This window comes from Gymnodraco acuticeps, unplaced genomic scaffold (assembly GCF_902827175.1).
Source record: "Gymnodraco acuticeps unplaced genomic scaffold, fGymAcu1.1, whole genome shotgun sequence".
Classification (NCBI taxonomy): Eukaryota; Metazoa; Chordata; class Actinopteri; order Perciformes; family Bathydraconidae; genus Gymnodraco; species Gymnodraco acuticeps.
Genome location: NW_022990940.1, coordinates 159,271 through 175,351, shown reverse-complemented (window position 1 = coordinate 175,351; position 16,081 = coordinate 159,271). Strand labels below are relative to the sequence as shown.

The window sequence follows — 16,081 nt, the reverse complement described above, 5'->3', positions numbered from 1 at the left end:
TGTGCTGCTGAAAGTGGATGTATCTCTGTGCTAAATGTGCTGACTACACCACATCTTCGTTTAGAAAGAGCTATAAGTTGCCTGAATGGTTCAGCCTAAAATAATTCAAGCTGAGTATGCATCTTCACCATGATGGGTTGGCAGGGTAAAATCATCAGCTGTTCACACAATCAAGTTCCAAATGGGAAGGAAATGTGAGCATGAAGCATGTTTGTGACATTCCATTATATGTTTTCCTATTCTTTCTACCCTTTGATCACTCATCTTCCAACTCCTAATTACTTTAGGACCCCATTTTATAAGGAAACCATCTTAAAACCTATTTTTACTTCCTCATCTTCTTCCTCTAACATTTCAACCCTTCCATTATTATGTTAGTTCAATGATAGAAAACAACATGCAGGCGAGCTTGTTGTCTCCTTCTCCCTTTTTTATGACTCCTCTTTCCCTCCTTTATCCTGCTCTTCTGGTTTCACGCAGGCAGCAACGAGCAGTCAAGCTCATCTCCTGGCCAGAGCAAACAAAACCAAAGCCACATTCCCCGAGCTCAATTTGCTGTTACGTCTCAGCTCTGTGAATTGGGAGTTTTCAAGCTTGAAGCCTTGAAGAGTAGCTGGGTGGCTTCTGGCTGCTAATCAGCTCACACCACTGTGTGTGTGTGTGTGTGTGTGTGTGTGTGTGTGTGTGTGTGTGTGTGTGTGTGTGTGTGTGTGTGTGTGTGTGAAGTTGAACCTACGGGATTACTTCTATTAAGGTCAGGCTAGCCAAAATAAAACATGTGTACTTGAAGCTATTATTATTTTTCATAGCAGTCAATCAGTTGCAAATAGGCTACTCACTGAAAATAATAAAAGTATAAATTATGTGATGTATTAAACATGTTGTAAACATCATCATTGACGACAAAAACTCATAAAAACCCATCCACATCTTCAATGTAAATGTAGTCAAAACTTTTTCTATCATCATGTTTTTTATTATAATTAGTAAAAATAAACATATTTATATATTACTGGAAAGTTGTGTAAGCTGATCGGCCTTCAATATAACTGGTGTTTGCTGATAGGAATGATGTTTTTACCGTTGGGTTGGATGGTAGTGGGATGTGGATGTGCCAGATAGTGATGCTAAACTGTATAGGATGTGAGCATAAGTGATAGGTATTTAGATGTTCAAGAAATAGATTGTTTAATGTGTCTTTTTTTTGGTATTCGTTTCCTTTGTGTACATATTTGTAAATAATTCATTATGATCCAATAATATAACACTGACTATGCTGCCTAATGATTACTTAAATTGCATAAATGCACGAATTTAGCCTGTAATGTGTTTTAAATTGGTACTGCAACCAGAACATTATTTCCACTATTTGCTGTTGTTTCAATGTTTTGCAATAAAAAAAGTCCGAGCCGGTTAAATGTAAGCGTACAAATGATAATTGTGAACACAAACCTGGTGCTGCGCTGCACCATCTGCTCTTCTCCTCTCAGTAGGAACCACTTTAGGGAGGAAGTAGTTTCCTACACGGACACATTTCACTGAAACCACCCAGGTGTCATCATACGATGCTAGCTGTTTGCTCTCTTTACGTAAACTCTGTCAAATAATTAAACGGGAAATTGTACGTTTGCCACCAACGCTTATCGGAGTTGGTGTTTTCTTCTCAGAGGACGTGTCCAGCTCTGTAGCTGTTTTAATAGCAGCGGTATCGTTTGCTGCTCTGTGCTAATCGTTAGCTAAGTGCTAACAACAGTGACAGCAGCCAACTTTACATGCGTCTGCAGCTGCTGTCATTTCACGTTGCTGTGGATCAACAGGAATCACTGACAGGTACATAGATAACTTATTGTTCATTTATTCAGCAAGGCAGTATGACAATGTCACCTTCTTGTTAATGCCACGTTGTAAAGATTCAGTTTGAAGTGTGCCTTCACCATATCACCCCAGTGTTACACATACATGGCAGTCTTGGTTGCTGTGTTGATGACATGTCTAATTTGAAATAATGGAGAAGTCAGAGGTTAGCTTATATCCGAGCCCTCTCTTAACCACAGGGTTTAACTTAGGAACCATCAATACATAACAATACATCAATGTTATTACTAAACTATTGGATGTTTATAATAGCTTCCATGTGTTGTGTACTAAGGACTTCAAGTCAATGCTGAATTGTATTACTACGCTATACATGTAAGACACGCGTATTCATTTTGAATTATTACTTTTTTATACCAATATTGTTATTAAAATGCAGCTGTTTTAATTGAAAAGTATTGAAATAGTTTACATGTCATGTGGACAAAAGACTCCAACTCAATGCAGCATTGTATTAATACCCTACACAAGGAGTTATTATTTATTTATTAGACTTTGTTGCACCTTCTATTATATGAATATTTTACTGACAATTCAGCATTTCTAGGTTGAACAGTTACATGTATTTACACTAGTTTGGATATCATGCAACTTATTGACACAATGTATACCTAATATTATTTATACACACACCTTTATATTAGATTGAATAGTTTCTTCTATTTTGTACGAATATTGATATTAAACTCAGATATTTTCATTTAAAAGTCTTGTTTTAACAATAGCTTTTATATCATGTCCCAATGACTCCAAATCAATGCAGCATTGTTTCATTTGACGAGTAGGACACACCTTCATTTTTACATGTTTTTAGCCCACCTTTTATTTAAAGGTCCCATGTCATGCTTTTCTGGTTATTACCCGTCCCCTTGTGTGTTATGTAGCTTTTTATGCATGTAAACGGTCTGCAGAGTCAAAAACCCTCAAAGTACACCCTGTAGCGAGTACAACTCTAACACAGAAAATACCTGTCTGTGCTGCCCCAGAACGCCTCATTGGGGATTTCTCTTTTTCCATTGTTTACTTCTTGGGTATAGTGACGTATTTCGGGTATAGTTACGTAACGTAACGGCTCTGAAGATTGGGCCGTTAGGTCCGCGGAGCCGTTACGTTTGGACCAATCCGCAGACTTCCTCACACACACACTCGGCGGGACGTTGCGAGGAACGGGACACTGTGAGCTGGCTCACTGGTGTGGGGTCGGCGAGTCGGTCGAACTCAGCCTGGGCACGCACACAAACTCCCAGCCAGGCTGCGGGTGTGTGTGTGTTTCGGGCTAGGTTTCGCTGTGTCTCGCTGTCTCGCAGACGGCCACTGGGCTCACAGGGAGGGGGGGGGGCAGGAGCTCCAACAAGCTGTTTAGGACAGAGAGTGAATACACATACTTTACAGAGATGCTGTATGAGAAACCAATGTGTGTTTGGAAAATTGCACAATATACATTTATTTTAGTAGACCTCAACAATGGAATTATGATCAGTAGAAATGGCCATGTCATGGGACCTTTAATATAAATATTTGTATGAAAAAACTAATTACATTACATGTTAGACGCTTTTATCCAAAGCGACTTACATACTCAATACTGTGGACAATCAGCACAGGAGCAATTTGGGGTGAAGTGTCTTGCCGAGGGACACAACGACATGCTGACTGCAGTGGGGTTTGAACCTGTGACTCCCTGATCCCAACACCAACGCACTATTCCACTGCGCCACACGCAAATCTGACATAAGAACCCAAACTCTATTGGATTAACTGTATTGAACACAGTGTTTCCCCTAGGTTTGCTGCTTTGGGGGGGTGCTGCTTGAGTGTGGGGGGGGGGGGGGGGGGGGGGGGGGGGGGTGGTGGTATTGTGATATATCTTTTTTAAATCCTCTGGAGCAGAGAGGAGCTGTGGATTATTGTTATTGATTAATGCATCAGTGTTTCTTAGGGTCAAAAACACTAAACTCACAACTTAAAGCGTTTAGTTTATTTAATAAAAGAGCACATGTTCAATGTGAAAAGTCACAGTCGATATAGATTAGTTGCAATTTGGTGCTATATATATATATATATATATATATATATTTAAAAAATAAATAATAAAAACACCTTGAATTTCAGGGGGGGCGCGGGGCTCCGTTGGCGGGGCGCAGCGCCCCTCCAAGACAATAGTAGGGGAAACACTGGAACAATATGAAAACATCCATTCACAGCGGATATAAATAACTGCTTTGCAGCTCTCCGCAATCAGTCCTTATCTATCTGCTGTATAGAACATGCTATAATGATGTTATACGTTTCTTAGTACAGAAGAGTTTGTTGTCTTTAGTTAAATCATCTTTAAAGAAATAATTTAAGCCATGATTTGATATGTTTGCTTGGCATTACAAATGTTGAACAACTTCATATTTATAGCTGTATTTTGTGTCCAATGTGAAAGGATTGTTCCCCAGCAAATCTCAGATGAGGCCTGTGTGAGCGTTATTGTGTAATGTATCTCTGAATGAGCAGAGTGTTTAAAGCAAATGAGAACAACTTGAATCTCTCTGTTTGTCCCTCCCTGTTAGCCGTGTCCAGCAGACATCATGGAGCTCCAGGCGGTGTTGATGGCGGCTGGTGGAGGTTCTCGTATGACCGATCTGACATACAACACCCCCAAACCAATGCTCCCTGTGGGCAACAAGCCCCTCATGTGGTACCCGCTGAACCTGCTGGAGAGGGTGGGCTTTGAAGGTGAGAGCTTAAAGTACTTCTACCATTACTGCTACACATGTCTCAATTACCGGTACCCCTGCTGCTGAATACTGTGATAAGTATTATTCACAACAATGCCATATACAAAAACATGCTTCTGCGTTGATGTGTACAGCCTGTGTTTGGATTGATATCTACCTCACTCCTTATTAGTTGGCCCCCTTTAGGATGGGACAGGTTAGTGACCGGCCCTCCCTCCACCTGAGCAGTCTAATTAGCCACAATAAATAAAAACACATGTGTGAGTTTGGACTGCAGGACTTTGAAGTAAAAACAATGGACAAATAAGGAACAATTTAGGTCTTACTTTCTCTGTCTTTCATTTTGTCATCATTATGGAATATGTGTGATGTCTTTATTTTATCCTGCATATGATTAACAAGATAAAATATATAAACATTTTTTATCAAATGCACTGATGGTCTGATATTGTCAAATGTCCTTGTGAGAGCTTCCCATTAATTCGATCTGAAGGTTGTGACCTTGTTAGCTTTAGCTCTCCATCCTGTGACAGGAGTGGAAGGTCTTACAGAAGTGCACCAGTGTGCTTGGTTAGTTCCCAAATAAAATGTAAAGAAGCAGAAATAAAACCAGTACTTCTAGTGTCAGTGTAGTGCCCGCTCAAAAACATAGAACAAAAAGTGTGCAAACTCAGTGTTAGCAATAATGTGGAAAGGGACTTTAAGAGAAATGATCACCTCCTATTCTAACATAAGGATTATAACTGTTTTCATGCAACACAATTATTGTATAGGTAAAATACTATACTAATACTAGTAAAAATCTATTTTCTATTGGATCTATTGGATTCTATTGGTCAGTGCTGTGCTGTTTGGTATAAACAAGTGAGGGAAGGAGAGTGCTTTTTCAAATGTCCTCCGGCAACATTGCTCCTTTCACTGCATTAAACACGTTTATTACTGTGCTACTTTTCCGAGTTGTACTTTCACCAGCTTGTCATCACATCATCAGCCATTGTCAGGTGTGCATTTCCTGCCTAGATTTACAGTCCAGATTCCGCCTCTTGTGCTGCAGCATGCAGTCGGTCCAGAAACCCTGGGCTTATAAAGGGATTTGTTGCAGTATGCTGTTCTTGCCAGTAAACAGGGCTGTTTGTTATAAAAGCCTGCAGGTCCTCACTAGCCGAAGTAAAACTATCTTTCTATTCATAATCATCCTGTGTGGCCAACAGTTTACTGTGTGCAGCCAGCTAGCCAAAGCCCTGCAATTTGGTTTTACTAGGCTGACACAGCTAGAGTGAACAAATGCCCGGTAGAAAACATTTTATGTAGACAAAGCCAATTAAACTAGACGGACTCGGCAATGTTCTGGATTCATAAAGTGCTCAGTTAATGTTGTTACCAACTTTATAAATAAAAAAGTAGGGTAGGGGTCTTGGCTTGATTTTATGCTTCAGGATGTATATACACATCTTAGGTGGACTTTTTTTGTAGTCTTTGTACTGATCAATGTATCTATAGGCGCTTTCACACTGCGGTACTTTTCCCACAAAGGTTCATGTGAACTCTTTAGTTCGCATGAACTAAGTACAGATCGCGTTCACACTGGAAAAAGTCCCTGGGGGAGGATTAGGCAAATGAAGACGCTGACGTCACTTGTTCTTCTTCTGCTTTGGGTTTACTGGCAGGCCGCAAACCACTTCACGGCGTATACTGCCGCCCAAAGTCCCCGGCCGGAAGTCCCCGGAGTTAGGGACTGGCTTCAGTAGAAGCTGCTGGGAGTCCCAGCAGCTTCTACTGAAGCCTTCCGAGTAAATCGCCAGAACGCCGACACCTCCTCATCTCCACCACTCCCATGTTTTATTTTGTGTTGCCATAAGTTAGTCTCTCTGCGTTTCTGCGCTGGGCTAATGCTAATGCTAATAATGCTAATGCGAGGATAATAAAATGGCGGCTTCACAAAACTTTTTGGGAGTTTTGCGGGGCGTGGTTTGCAATCCTTCCAGCCAATCAGAAATATAGCTCTTTTCTCACAAAAGAGCCGCTCGAAAGTCCCTGCTCTCTAACCTTTTTACCCCCACGAAAGTCCCTGCTAGAGAGCAGGGACTTTCGTGGGGGTAAAAAGGTTCACATGAACTAATTTTAGTACCGGCTCTTTTTGGTGTGAACGCGATAAAAGAGTTCACATGAACCTTTGTGGGAAAAGTACCGCAGTGTGAAAGCGCCTTTTGAATGTATGTTATTTTTGCAAGAAAATACATACAGTATGTCCCGATGTATTTTTTCTCATCCATTAAAGGATCAGAGAGAAATACCGTTATTCTACTCATAAATGTCGTTCTCTAAAAATGCACGTCAAGGTAATTTATTTAGAAATGTAAAAAACATCATACAAAAGTATTTGTATTTGGAACTAAATCTAGTGAACATAATGCAGCATTAGCGAGCTACGTGATGTGTTTGATCATATTATGAAGATTTGCGATCGTATAGATTTCAGTGAGAAAATACGTTTTATTTGAAGAAAATAATACAAAGCTCATTAGAAACAAAGGTATCACCCGACCGTGAAAGATAAATAACATTGGAGCTTTGACTCATTTTGACATATTGAAGCTATCTATTGTATATTATTTTTAATACCTATTTTTGTGAACTGTTTTTCAGAGGTGATAGTAATCACCACCAAAGAGGTTCAGAAGATGATGAGCACAGACCCTAAAATGAAGCCTGACGTGAAGATGAAGCTCGATGTGGTATGCATTCAGGAAGATGGAGACATGGGCACCGCAGACGCCCTCAGACACATCCATTCGAAGATCAAGGTGTGTGTTGTTTTGTATATACACATGAGGAGGGTTGACCATATCCTGCCTTGTAGCAAAGGTCATGCCAGTCAAATTCTGTCCAACAGAATCATTTTATAACGGTTTATTTCGCCTTCCGATGTTTCAGATTGGAAGTGGGAATTTTGTTATTAAACCTGCTACAATTATCAAGTTTTTAAGGAAATACGAAAAAGGCCTAGTATGTTGTTTTCAGTTTGAATTACAAAAAAAGCCACATTTTTTTTTCAATTTCTCATGGCTTGTTGATGTAAAGAAAAAAGGGGTTATATTTGTTATCATTGGGTTAGTTTATTAAAGGTCTCCTATAATGCAAAATCCAATTTTGTATGTCTTTATATATAAGTCAGTGTCCAGAATAATAATTAAGAAAATGTTTTTCCTCCAGATCAGTTTTGATCTTGTTTGACATCAATATCAGAAAAACATTAATAAAAACAGTGGCAGTTCTTCAAAAGGTTGAAGTGTTCCAGCATTTAATTAATGATTGTAAACTCATATGACCTTAATTTGAGCAAGATACATTTGTAAATCCGTCTATTACGAAAAACAACTGAGTTTTGCTTCATTATGAGGCGGAAGGGAAGACCCCAACAATGCATTTTACACTCAGATTTACCAATAGATACTGATCTGCAAACCAGTGTTTCAAATGAGAGGGGTCTTTTTCTTTTGTAATGTCGACCCCCTAGAAAAACATTGGGAGAGATTTTGGAGAAGAAAAATGACAAAGAGTGAGGGGGAGGTTCAGGTGGGCGTTGTGTGTTCAGTGACCGCTGATCCGTGCCTTTCCCTCCCCCGACTGGTCAAGGCTGCTGCAGTGCCTCATTTCACCTTTTTAACATACACACACACATGCACCGGCACACGCATTTGCCGACATGGCATCCATGACCCCCAACCCCAATTTCCAGACCCCCCTCTGTATCCTGCCTGCTGATCCCTCCATCCGATGCTCTCTAAACAGATGAGGTCATGGTTAAGACTCAAACTCCCTGTGCTGCCAGTTTACCCAGTGCACCATTTATTCTCATCCTGTAGTCATGCACATCTGTGCAGCATTTGTGCCGGGGTAATGCGGGGTATGTTTCTTCATATCGTCCCTCAGCGTATGGCATGGTTCTGACCGACCTCCTCCTGAGAGCATGAAGACATGTTTGTTTAAGGTTTTATTGTAGTTTGAAACAGGTGATGTATTTCTTAAGCAATTGCTCTTGTTTATTGTTAAGCTATTAAAGATTGCCTAGGGTTGGCTTATATTAGTAGGATTGACTTTTTAGAGCTCTGTACTTATTAGTATAGTTACTGCGATCAAAAAGGACCTTAAGAATCAAAATGATTTCCGCTTTGCATTTTCAAATATCAGAAAAATTGGTGTACGTTTAATATTTTCATTTAATTTAATTTAATCGTTTATTTGAAGAGGTACAGTGCACATTGATGAACATTTAAAACAAATAATGCTTTAAAACGTAAACATGCCGGATTTGAGCTTTAAGCTAATTTCCACCCGTAGTCCGTCACATACAACATTTAAGAACATGACATTTATATCCATAGCAAAAACAAGTACATGATATGCAGGAAGAGCATGAGCAGCATATACAAGTATTTACCACATGGCAGTAGAATGTAGCAGCTACGACATATAAAGTGTAAGAGAAGATACAAGAGCTACATCAAGTGCAAGAGGAGATGCCCCTGTGTTAAAGTGCATTTAGCGGTGATTGCACGTTTGTTTGTTTCTCAACCATTATTTGAGTTGACCTTTAAAGCTATTGAGAGTGGGACGATCCCGTATCTGAGTTGGGAGGCTATTCCACAAAGAGCTGCCTTTAATTGATAGAACATTTTGACCAAAAGTGGTCCGTCTACGATGGACTTCACAGTCTCCTCTGGTTTCTGACCTAGTGCAGCGTCCAGTGTGTTTTTTGTGGATTAATTCCCCTTAGGGAGGGGGGGCCGTGTAAACATTTATAAAAAAAACACATACTTTTAAAAGACTTAAAATGGTCAGAACTCAATAAATTGTGTTTTTCTAGGATAATACAGTGGTGGTATGAATAAGGCTTTCTGTCAAACACCTTGATAGCTCTCTTGTACAGCTGTTCTATGGGTTTCAGGTTTGTGGCACAAGCAAACGACCAGTTTGTAAAACAGTATTCAATGTGGGATAGAATCATACAGTGGAGGTATGACTTTGCCGCATTGACAGTTAAGAAGGGTCTGATTTGTTTAACATTTTGCAAGTTGAATTTAACGGTATTGGATACTTTCTTGATATGTTTCTTAAAATTCAAGTTCGATTCCAGTATGACTCCAAGATACTTGAAGTGGGAGACTAGGTCTATTTCTGATCCGTTTAAAAACACATTGGCTCCTTCAATTTTGACTGGTCGTTTACTGAACATCATGCATACTGTTTTTTTTGCATTTAACTGTAAGCAAATGTTGTTCAGCCAGTGTTGAACCTTGTCCAAAGCATTAGAGAGACAGGATGAGATCATTTCAGTGTTTTTCCCATGTACAAAGATGACCGCATCATCGGCATACATTTGCCCATTCAACTCAGGACATACATTAGGCAAGTCATTAATGTACAGAGAAAACAGTAATGGTCCAAGAATGGAACCTTGTGGAACCCCAACAGGGTTAAACAAGGTAGGGGGATTTGGTGCCGTTGACCAAAACACACTGTTTTCTGTTCGATAAGACTTAACCCAATGTATTGAATCTGCCAAAAAATTGAAATGAGTCAGCTTTGTAAGGAGGTGGTCAACAGTGTCAAAAGCCTTCCTGAGATCAAGGAAGACAACACCTACATAAGGGCTCGTGTCCAACATACATTTAACCTTTTCCACAAATACACAGTTAGCTGTCTCAGTGGAGTGGTGAGCACGAAAACCAAACTGCATTGGTTGGAGTGGAGCGAAACCTTTATCTAAATGTTTGGTGATTAGTTTTGACCCCCATTTCTCTTGGAGACACATGGGAGGATGCTGATTGGTCTATAATTAGACATCATTGCCTTATCCCCAGATTTAAAAATCGCTGATAGATTGATTCACTAGCATAGTAATTGGTTTTATTAGACCGTTAATATTTGTCTTTATAAAGTTGGTGTCTAAATCATTTGCATCCATAGCCTTAGAACCTCTTAACCCTGAGATTATATGTTTTACCTCCACCTCTGTGATTTCCTCCAGGTCAAAAACGGGGTGTGTATCCACAGTCGGGCTATGGGAGATCTCAGATGGCGGGAAGAGCTTTGTGATGTCCAGAGCACTATTTATGAAATACTCATTTAGAGAGTTGGCCAACACTGCAGGGTCTTTTATCAGGGCATCATTGATTTTTAATTCTAGTTATTTATTATTTTCCTGTTTGGTTTACCTAATAGTTTATTTAGGATTTGCCAAACATTTTTACTGTTACCTTTCGCACCTTCAATTATATTGATGAAAAAGTTTGCTTTGGCCTGTCTTATTGTTTGTGTTACCTTGTTACGAGCATGAGTGAATTTCTGTCTGTCAGTGGATAGTCCGGATTTCAAGCTCTGCTTCAATAGTTGGTCTCTAGATTTAATGAGATTCCTGCATTGTAGATTCAGCCAGGGAAGATGATGTTCCTTCCTGTCCCTAAGGCACCCTCTCCTTGAGAAGGAAGACATTGCATCGTTAATTTTAGATATAAACAGATTGCTGTTTTCACCTATGTCTTCAGAGGAGAGAGTGTCTCCCCAATCAATCATTTTCACTACCTCCATAAAACGTTGTTGCAGGTTTTTGGGGATGAAGCGAGAACCGAAGGCAGGGGTTTTAGGTGTGGCCATTATCCTTTTTTTTGTGAGTTTCCTGGCAAAAAGAACAAGATTATGGTCAGAAAGACCAGTCAGGAAGTTGTAGGCTTTAACTATTCTGTCAGCTTTGTTAGTAAATAATAAATCTATCATAGTCTTGGAGGTTTTGGTTATTCTAGTCGGTTGATCCATTAGTTGTATTAGTTGTGTTTATCCATGATCCGTTTTAAGCTCTTTCTATTTTGTTTGTCGTTCCAGTTGATATTAAAGTCTCCTAAAATAATAATATAAGCTCTTTGTTGGAGTCACAGGAATTCAGCATGAGTTTTACCTGATCATAGAAATCCACCTTAGCGGTGGGTTGTCGATACAGGCAAATCATGGTGAGGGACATTTCCTCAGATAGTTTGATTTCCACACCAACACAATCAAATTCAATATTATCTGGGAGAGCAATCTCTCTACAAGTAAAGGTATTCCTCACGTAAAGCAGCACACCCCCTCCTTTTCCCGTCAGTCTGTCCTTCCTAAACACATTATATCCCATTTTTAGTATAATTACAAAGACAAGTCTAATCAAGAAAGTCAATTTTGGATGCTTATTCTATTTAATTATCTCCTGGGTAGATGTTTTCAGAAAAATTCTGGCAGTTCTCCACAGTTACATTAAATATACAGTCCTCGGATTAAAACCTTTTACATGTTTTTCTCAAAGATCAATTTTTGTTTTTGTTTTGAAAAACTCTCATGGATTCCCACACCCAACATTCTCAGTTGAAATATCTCTGAAATGTTCTTCCAGATAGCTTGTCTATTAAGAGCGTACCACATCAAACGTTCATTTGAAAACACAAGTGTCCTGACACGGCAGCTCATTAAATTCTTCACAGAAAATTCAATCGGCTTTGCTTTTGAACGCAGATATAGCAGAGACTTAAATCCAAATGTTGTTGTGACAAGTACTTTTAATGTTTTTTAACCTGGCATTTGAATGAGCCTGTACAGATTCATTATTCTCTTTTGATAGAGCCATATGTAACACACACACACACACACACACACACACACACACACACACACACACACACACACACACACACACACACACACACACACACACGCTCAAACAGGACTAGCTTCGGCATGCTCCCATTGAGAATAGTCGAGTCCTTAATCCTTTGAGCAGCCAGCTAGATTAGAGGCATTGAGTTACACACACTCACACACTGGAGAGTGCTGAGTGAGGAACTGTAACCATGGTCTGCCAAATCCCAGCACAGAGATCACTCAAACTGTCAAACTGAAGCATGAGTACAGTATAGACACACACACTCACTCATCTCTTTACACAAACACCCTCCCATGAGGGGATTTGGTGTAACCTATCAAACAAAATGCTTACAGGAACCCGTGTGCACTGTGGGTGAGCAGAGCAGGTCATCCCTCTTCATTTCTGAAAAGAGAGATTACAAGCAGCATATTTTATTTTGTTCACTCTTCAAACAGCTAAGTTGCACAAAAGTGCGGGGATGTGCCTGATTTATGTCTTGGGTCTTTCACAATAAGCCTAACTACTGGAAAGAGTACTTCACATTAACTTTTTGCTTTGTGTGCTTAAAGCCACTTTGACATTTGTTTTATTATTCAGGCTTAATCACCTGGCAGGATGAGTGCATGCAGGCTAGAATTACTGTAAATTGAATGGTGGTGCAGATTCAAAGGTACACCTTGGGTCTACATGTGTTAGTCAGCCTGTAAGACTAAAGACAAAAGGTGAAAAGAGAGAGAAGAGTGAGAGATGGAGCTCAGGCTTTTCATATAAGAGGGACTCGGCAAACATACTCTGATGAGACATGTTTCCTTTTGATTTATTTCTCTCTTTTAACCATCTTGCTCTCTATCTCCAACCCCATCCCTCCTTTTCTTCCTTCCTGTGACGCACAATATTTAAAATGTCCTACTCAGAATATGTTGTGTCAGGACACGGTTTGGACACAGTTAAATGTTGAAAAAGTGATCTGCATTACACAATGGATCAGAAGGTTGTGAAATGGACTAGTTTGCTAAGGACTTAAAAGAATAATGAAATAAGAGAAGATTGTAAGGGCTCCATAATGGAAACCATCCTAAAATGCATGGTCATTTCATTTGTTTATTCCTCTTTAAATACTGTTGATTGAGTTTATATATATATTGAACAGGTTTTGTACAAGGGGATATGTTACCGTTGACGTAACTTGCTCACATCATCCAACCAAAAAAGTACGAATAAATCAGGTCGAGTTAAACCAACCATGTAGACATGATCTATTATTTGATTTGATTTGATGATGTAAAACAACACAAAGGACACACACACCATAACTCAAAAGTTTCCAAGTATTGGAAAAGTGGGTTGTGTAAGCAGTAGCTCTGGACCAGTGGGAAAGTGTGTGTCTCTGTGTGTGGTAGCGTGCATCAGTGTGTGTGGTCCTGACCTGTCCAGAGATTCTGGCTGTTGAAAGGCCAAAGTGTCTCTGTCTCTCCAGCTGACTCCACTCTGCTGTCGCCTGACTGTGTGTGCCTGTGTGTGGTTTGTGTATGTTTTTGTGTGTGTGGGTTGATGTGTGCGCGCATACTTGTGTGCTCTGTTTCTGAACATGTGTGCGAGCTTGCCTGTGTGTGATAGAGGGAGGAGAGAGTTGAAAGGTCTCTGCCTCTCAGTGTCAGCAGATCTCTGGCAGACACCTCCAGCTTTGCCGCGGCAGCTTCCTGTCGCCAGGTCCAGACCAGGTTATGCTGGGAGTTACCTGGAGGTCAACTACATGACCCCTGACCTCACTGATACAGCCCTTTACACACACACACACACACACACACACACACACACACACAAAACATTACACAAAACTCCACACAAAACTCTACACAGCTCCTCAACATTCACAGTGCTCATTACTTATACTCATTACAAATCATTTCTTTAATCCATTGTAGTTTCCCCAACCCTTAATCCTCATTTACAAGTGTTTAATAAAGCGATACAAATGGGTTAAATTGCGCTTAAAGTTAACTCCTGATTTTTTAAAGATTATAATTATCAGACATTTTAGGAATCTAGATTATGAATGTACAAAACTGAGTTTGTGTTTTCTTTGTTTGTTTATTTATTTGTATGTGGTACATTCAGTGTTTGACAGTATGTTGTTGACTGATGACCTCCCATCATCCCTTTTCTCTCGAGTCTTTCCTTCCTCCCTTCTATCGTTGTTTTTTTTATACCTCCGATGATCCTTTTTTCTCTTTCTTTGTTTTTGAAAGTGGTTGTCGACTTTTCGCTCCTGGGATTTTCTTTGTTATTCTCTCACTCTTTATTTTCCTTCTTTCCACTGTCAAAGACACAGTAAAGATGTCTCTGTCGTTACTGCGGCTGGTGCTAATGGTGGGATTAGTTCTTATGCTGACAGCCTTCATCACTGGACAGACAGATGGATGCTGTGCACACACACACACACACACACACACACACACACACACACACACACACACACACACACACACACACACACACACACACACACACACACACACACACACACACACACACACACACACACACACACACGCAGACATGTATCGTCCATGGAGGCCAGTTAATAGGATTGATGTCTGTCTTGTGGTCTGTGTCGTTGGTGGTAAAGTAAGGGATACGTCTATGGAATTCATAAGCTATACATTGAGATACTTTTTAAAACCTAGATTGGTTTACATATTATTGCATAGCTGGGATGCTGTAAATAGTTTGGACTTAATCTCTGGAGGGTAAAATGCTAAAACATATTCTTTTGCTGTCTTTCCTAACAAATGATTAGGGTTTGGTTGGGTTGTTTGCATTCATTTCTGTGTTATGTTACTCGGCATATAGCGACATTTATGCAGCTAAAGGGTGATAAAGCAACTCGTATTCAAACTTTTTATAATAAAGCTCACTTTAAAACACAAGAAGCAGGATTTATTACTTGCTGTCATCAGGGTATAAGTCATTTTAACGCACGCACGCACGCGTGAGTGTGTGTGTGGCTTTGGCTTGTACACAGTCAGTGCTAAAGTTGGAAGAGTTCACTGTTGATCATGACCAGATATTTCTTCATCCCCTTCTCTCTCTGTCTGTCTCTCTATTTGTCTCACAATGCTGCTCTGAGCCAGTTTCTGTTGTGAATATTGAGAACAACACAGTCCAACCTCTTGTGTCCTGAGGTGTTTATGTGGAGCATTGTTGCCACATGTATTTATGTGTAGTCTAGGTGCATGCCAGAATGACTGTCGTGAGCCAGAAAACCTCACTTTATAAACATGACTCGCTCTTCAATCTACATATCATGCATTTTGGTGTTTTAGGGGCTTGTGAGTTTGTGCGTTTGCAAGCCGGGGTTACATTGTAAAAATCTATAAAAGCCTGAAATATCCAATACAAAATGTTGATTCTGTCATCTCATACAGGAACATAAGTGGAATGAATGTCAGTCTAATTTGACTTTCTTTGTCTTTTCAACTTCCTTCTTTAGACGGACGTCCTGGTGGTGAGCTGTGACCTGATAACGGACGTGGCGCTACACGAAGTAGTTGATCTTTTCAGAGCCCACAATGCAACACTGGCCATGCTGATGAGAAAAGCCCATGAATTCACAGAGACCATCCCAGGCCAGAAGGGCAAGAAAAAGACAGGTAACATGAACACCCAATTAGGGTTAATTTCGTCAGCTATTTTTTTATTTAGTTTTAGTCTTACTCCTGTGTTAAATTTCCTTTTTAGTTTTAGTCATATTTAGTCACCTTCATCCTGTTGTTATTTAGTCAAGTTTTAGTCGACTAAAAGT

General features: G+C 39.9%; 1 protein-coding gene across 1 annotated transcript in view; it reads left to right on the top strand.

The window, feature by feature from the left end:
- The first annotated feature begins 1,514 nt into the window (after positions 1-1,514).
- Positions 1,515-16,081, top strand: part of eif2b3 (eukaryotic translation initiation factor 2B, subunit 3 gamma) — a 35,527-nt gene continuing 20,960 nt past the window's right edge. The window contains exons 1-4 of the mRNA XM_034234699.1: positions 1,515-1,830; positions 4,434-4,599; positions 7,248-7,405; positions 15,770-15,929. Of these exons, the coding sequence (XP_034090590.1) occupies positions 4,452-4,599; positions 7,248-7,405; positions 15,770-15,929 (466 nt within the window). The 5' untranslated portion in view covers positions 1,515-1,830; positions 4,434-4,451. The remainder of the gene's footprint in view (positions 1,831-4,433; positions 4,600-7,247; positions 7,406-15,769; positions 15,930-16,081) is intronic.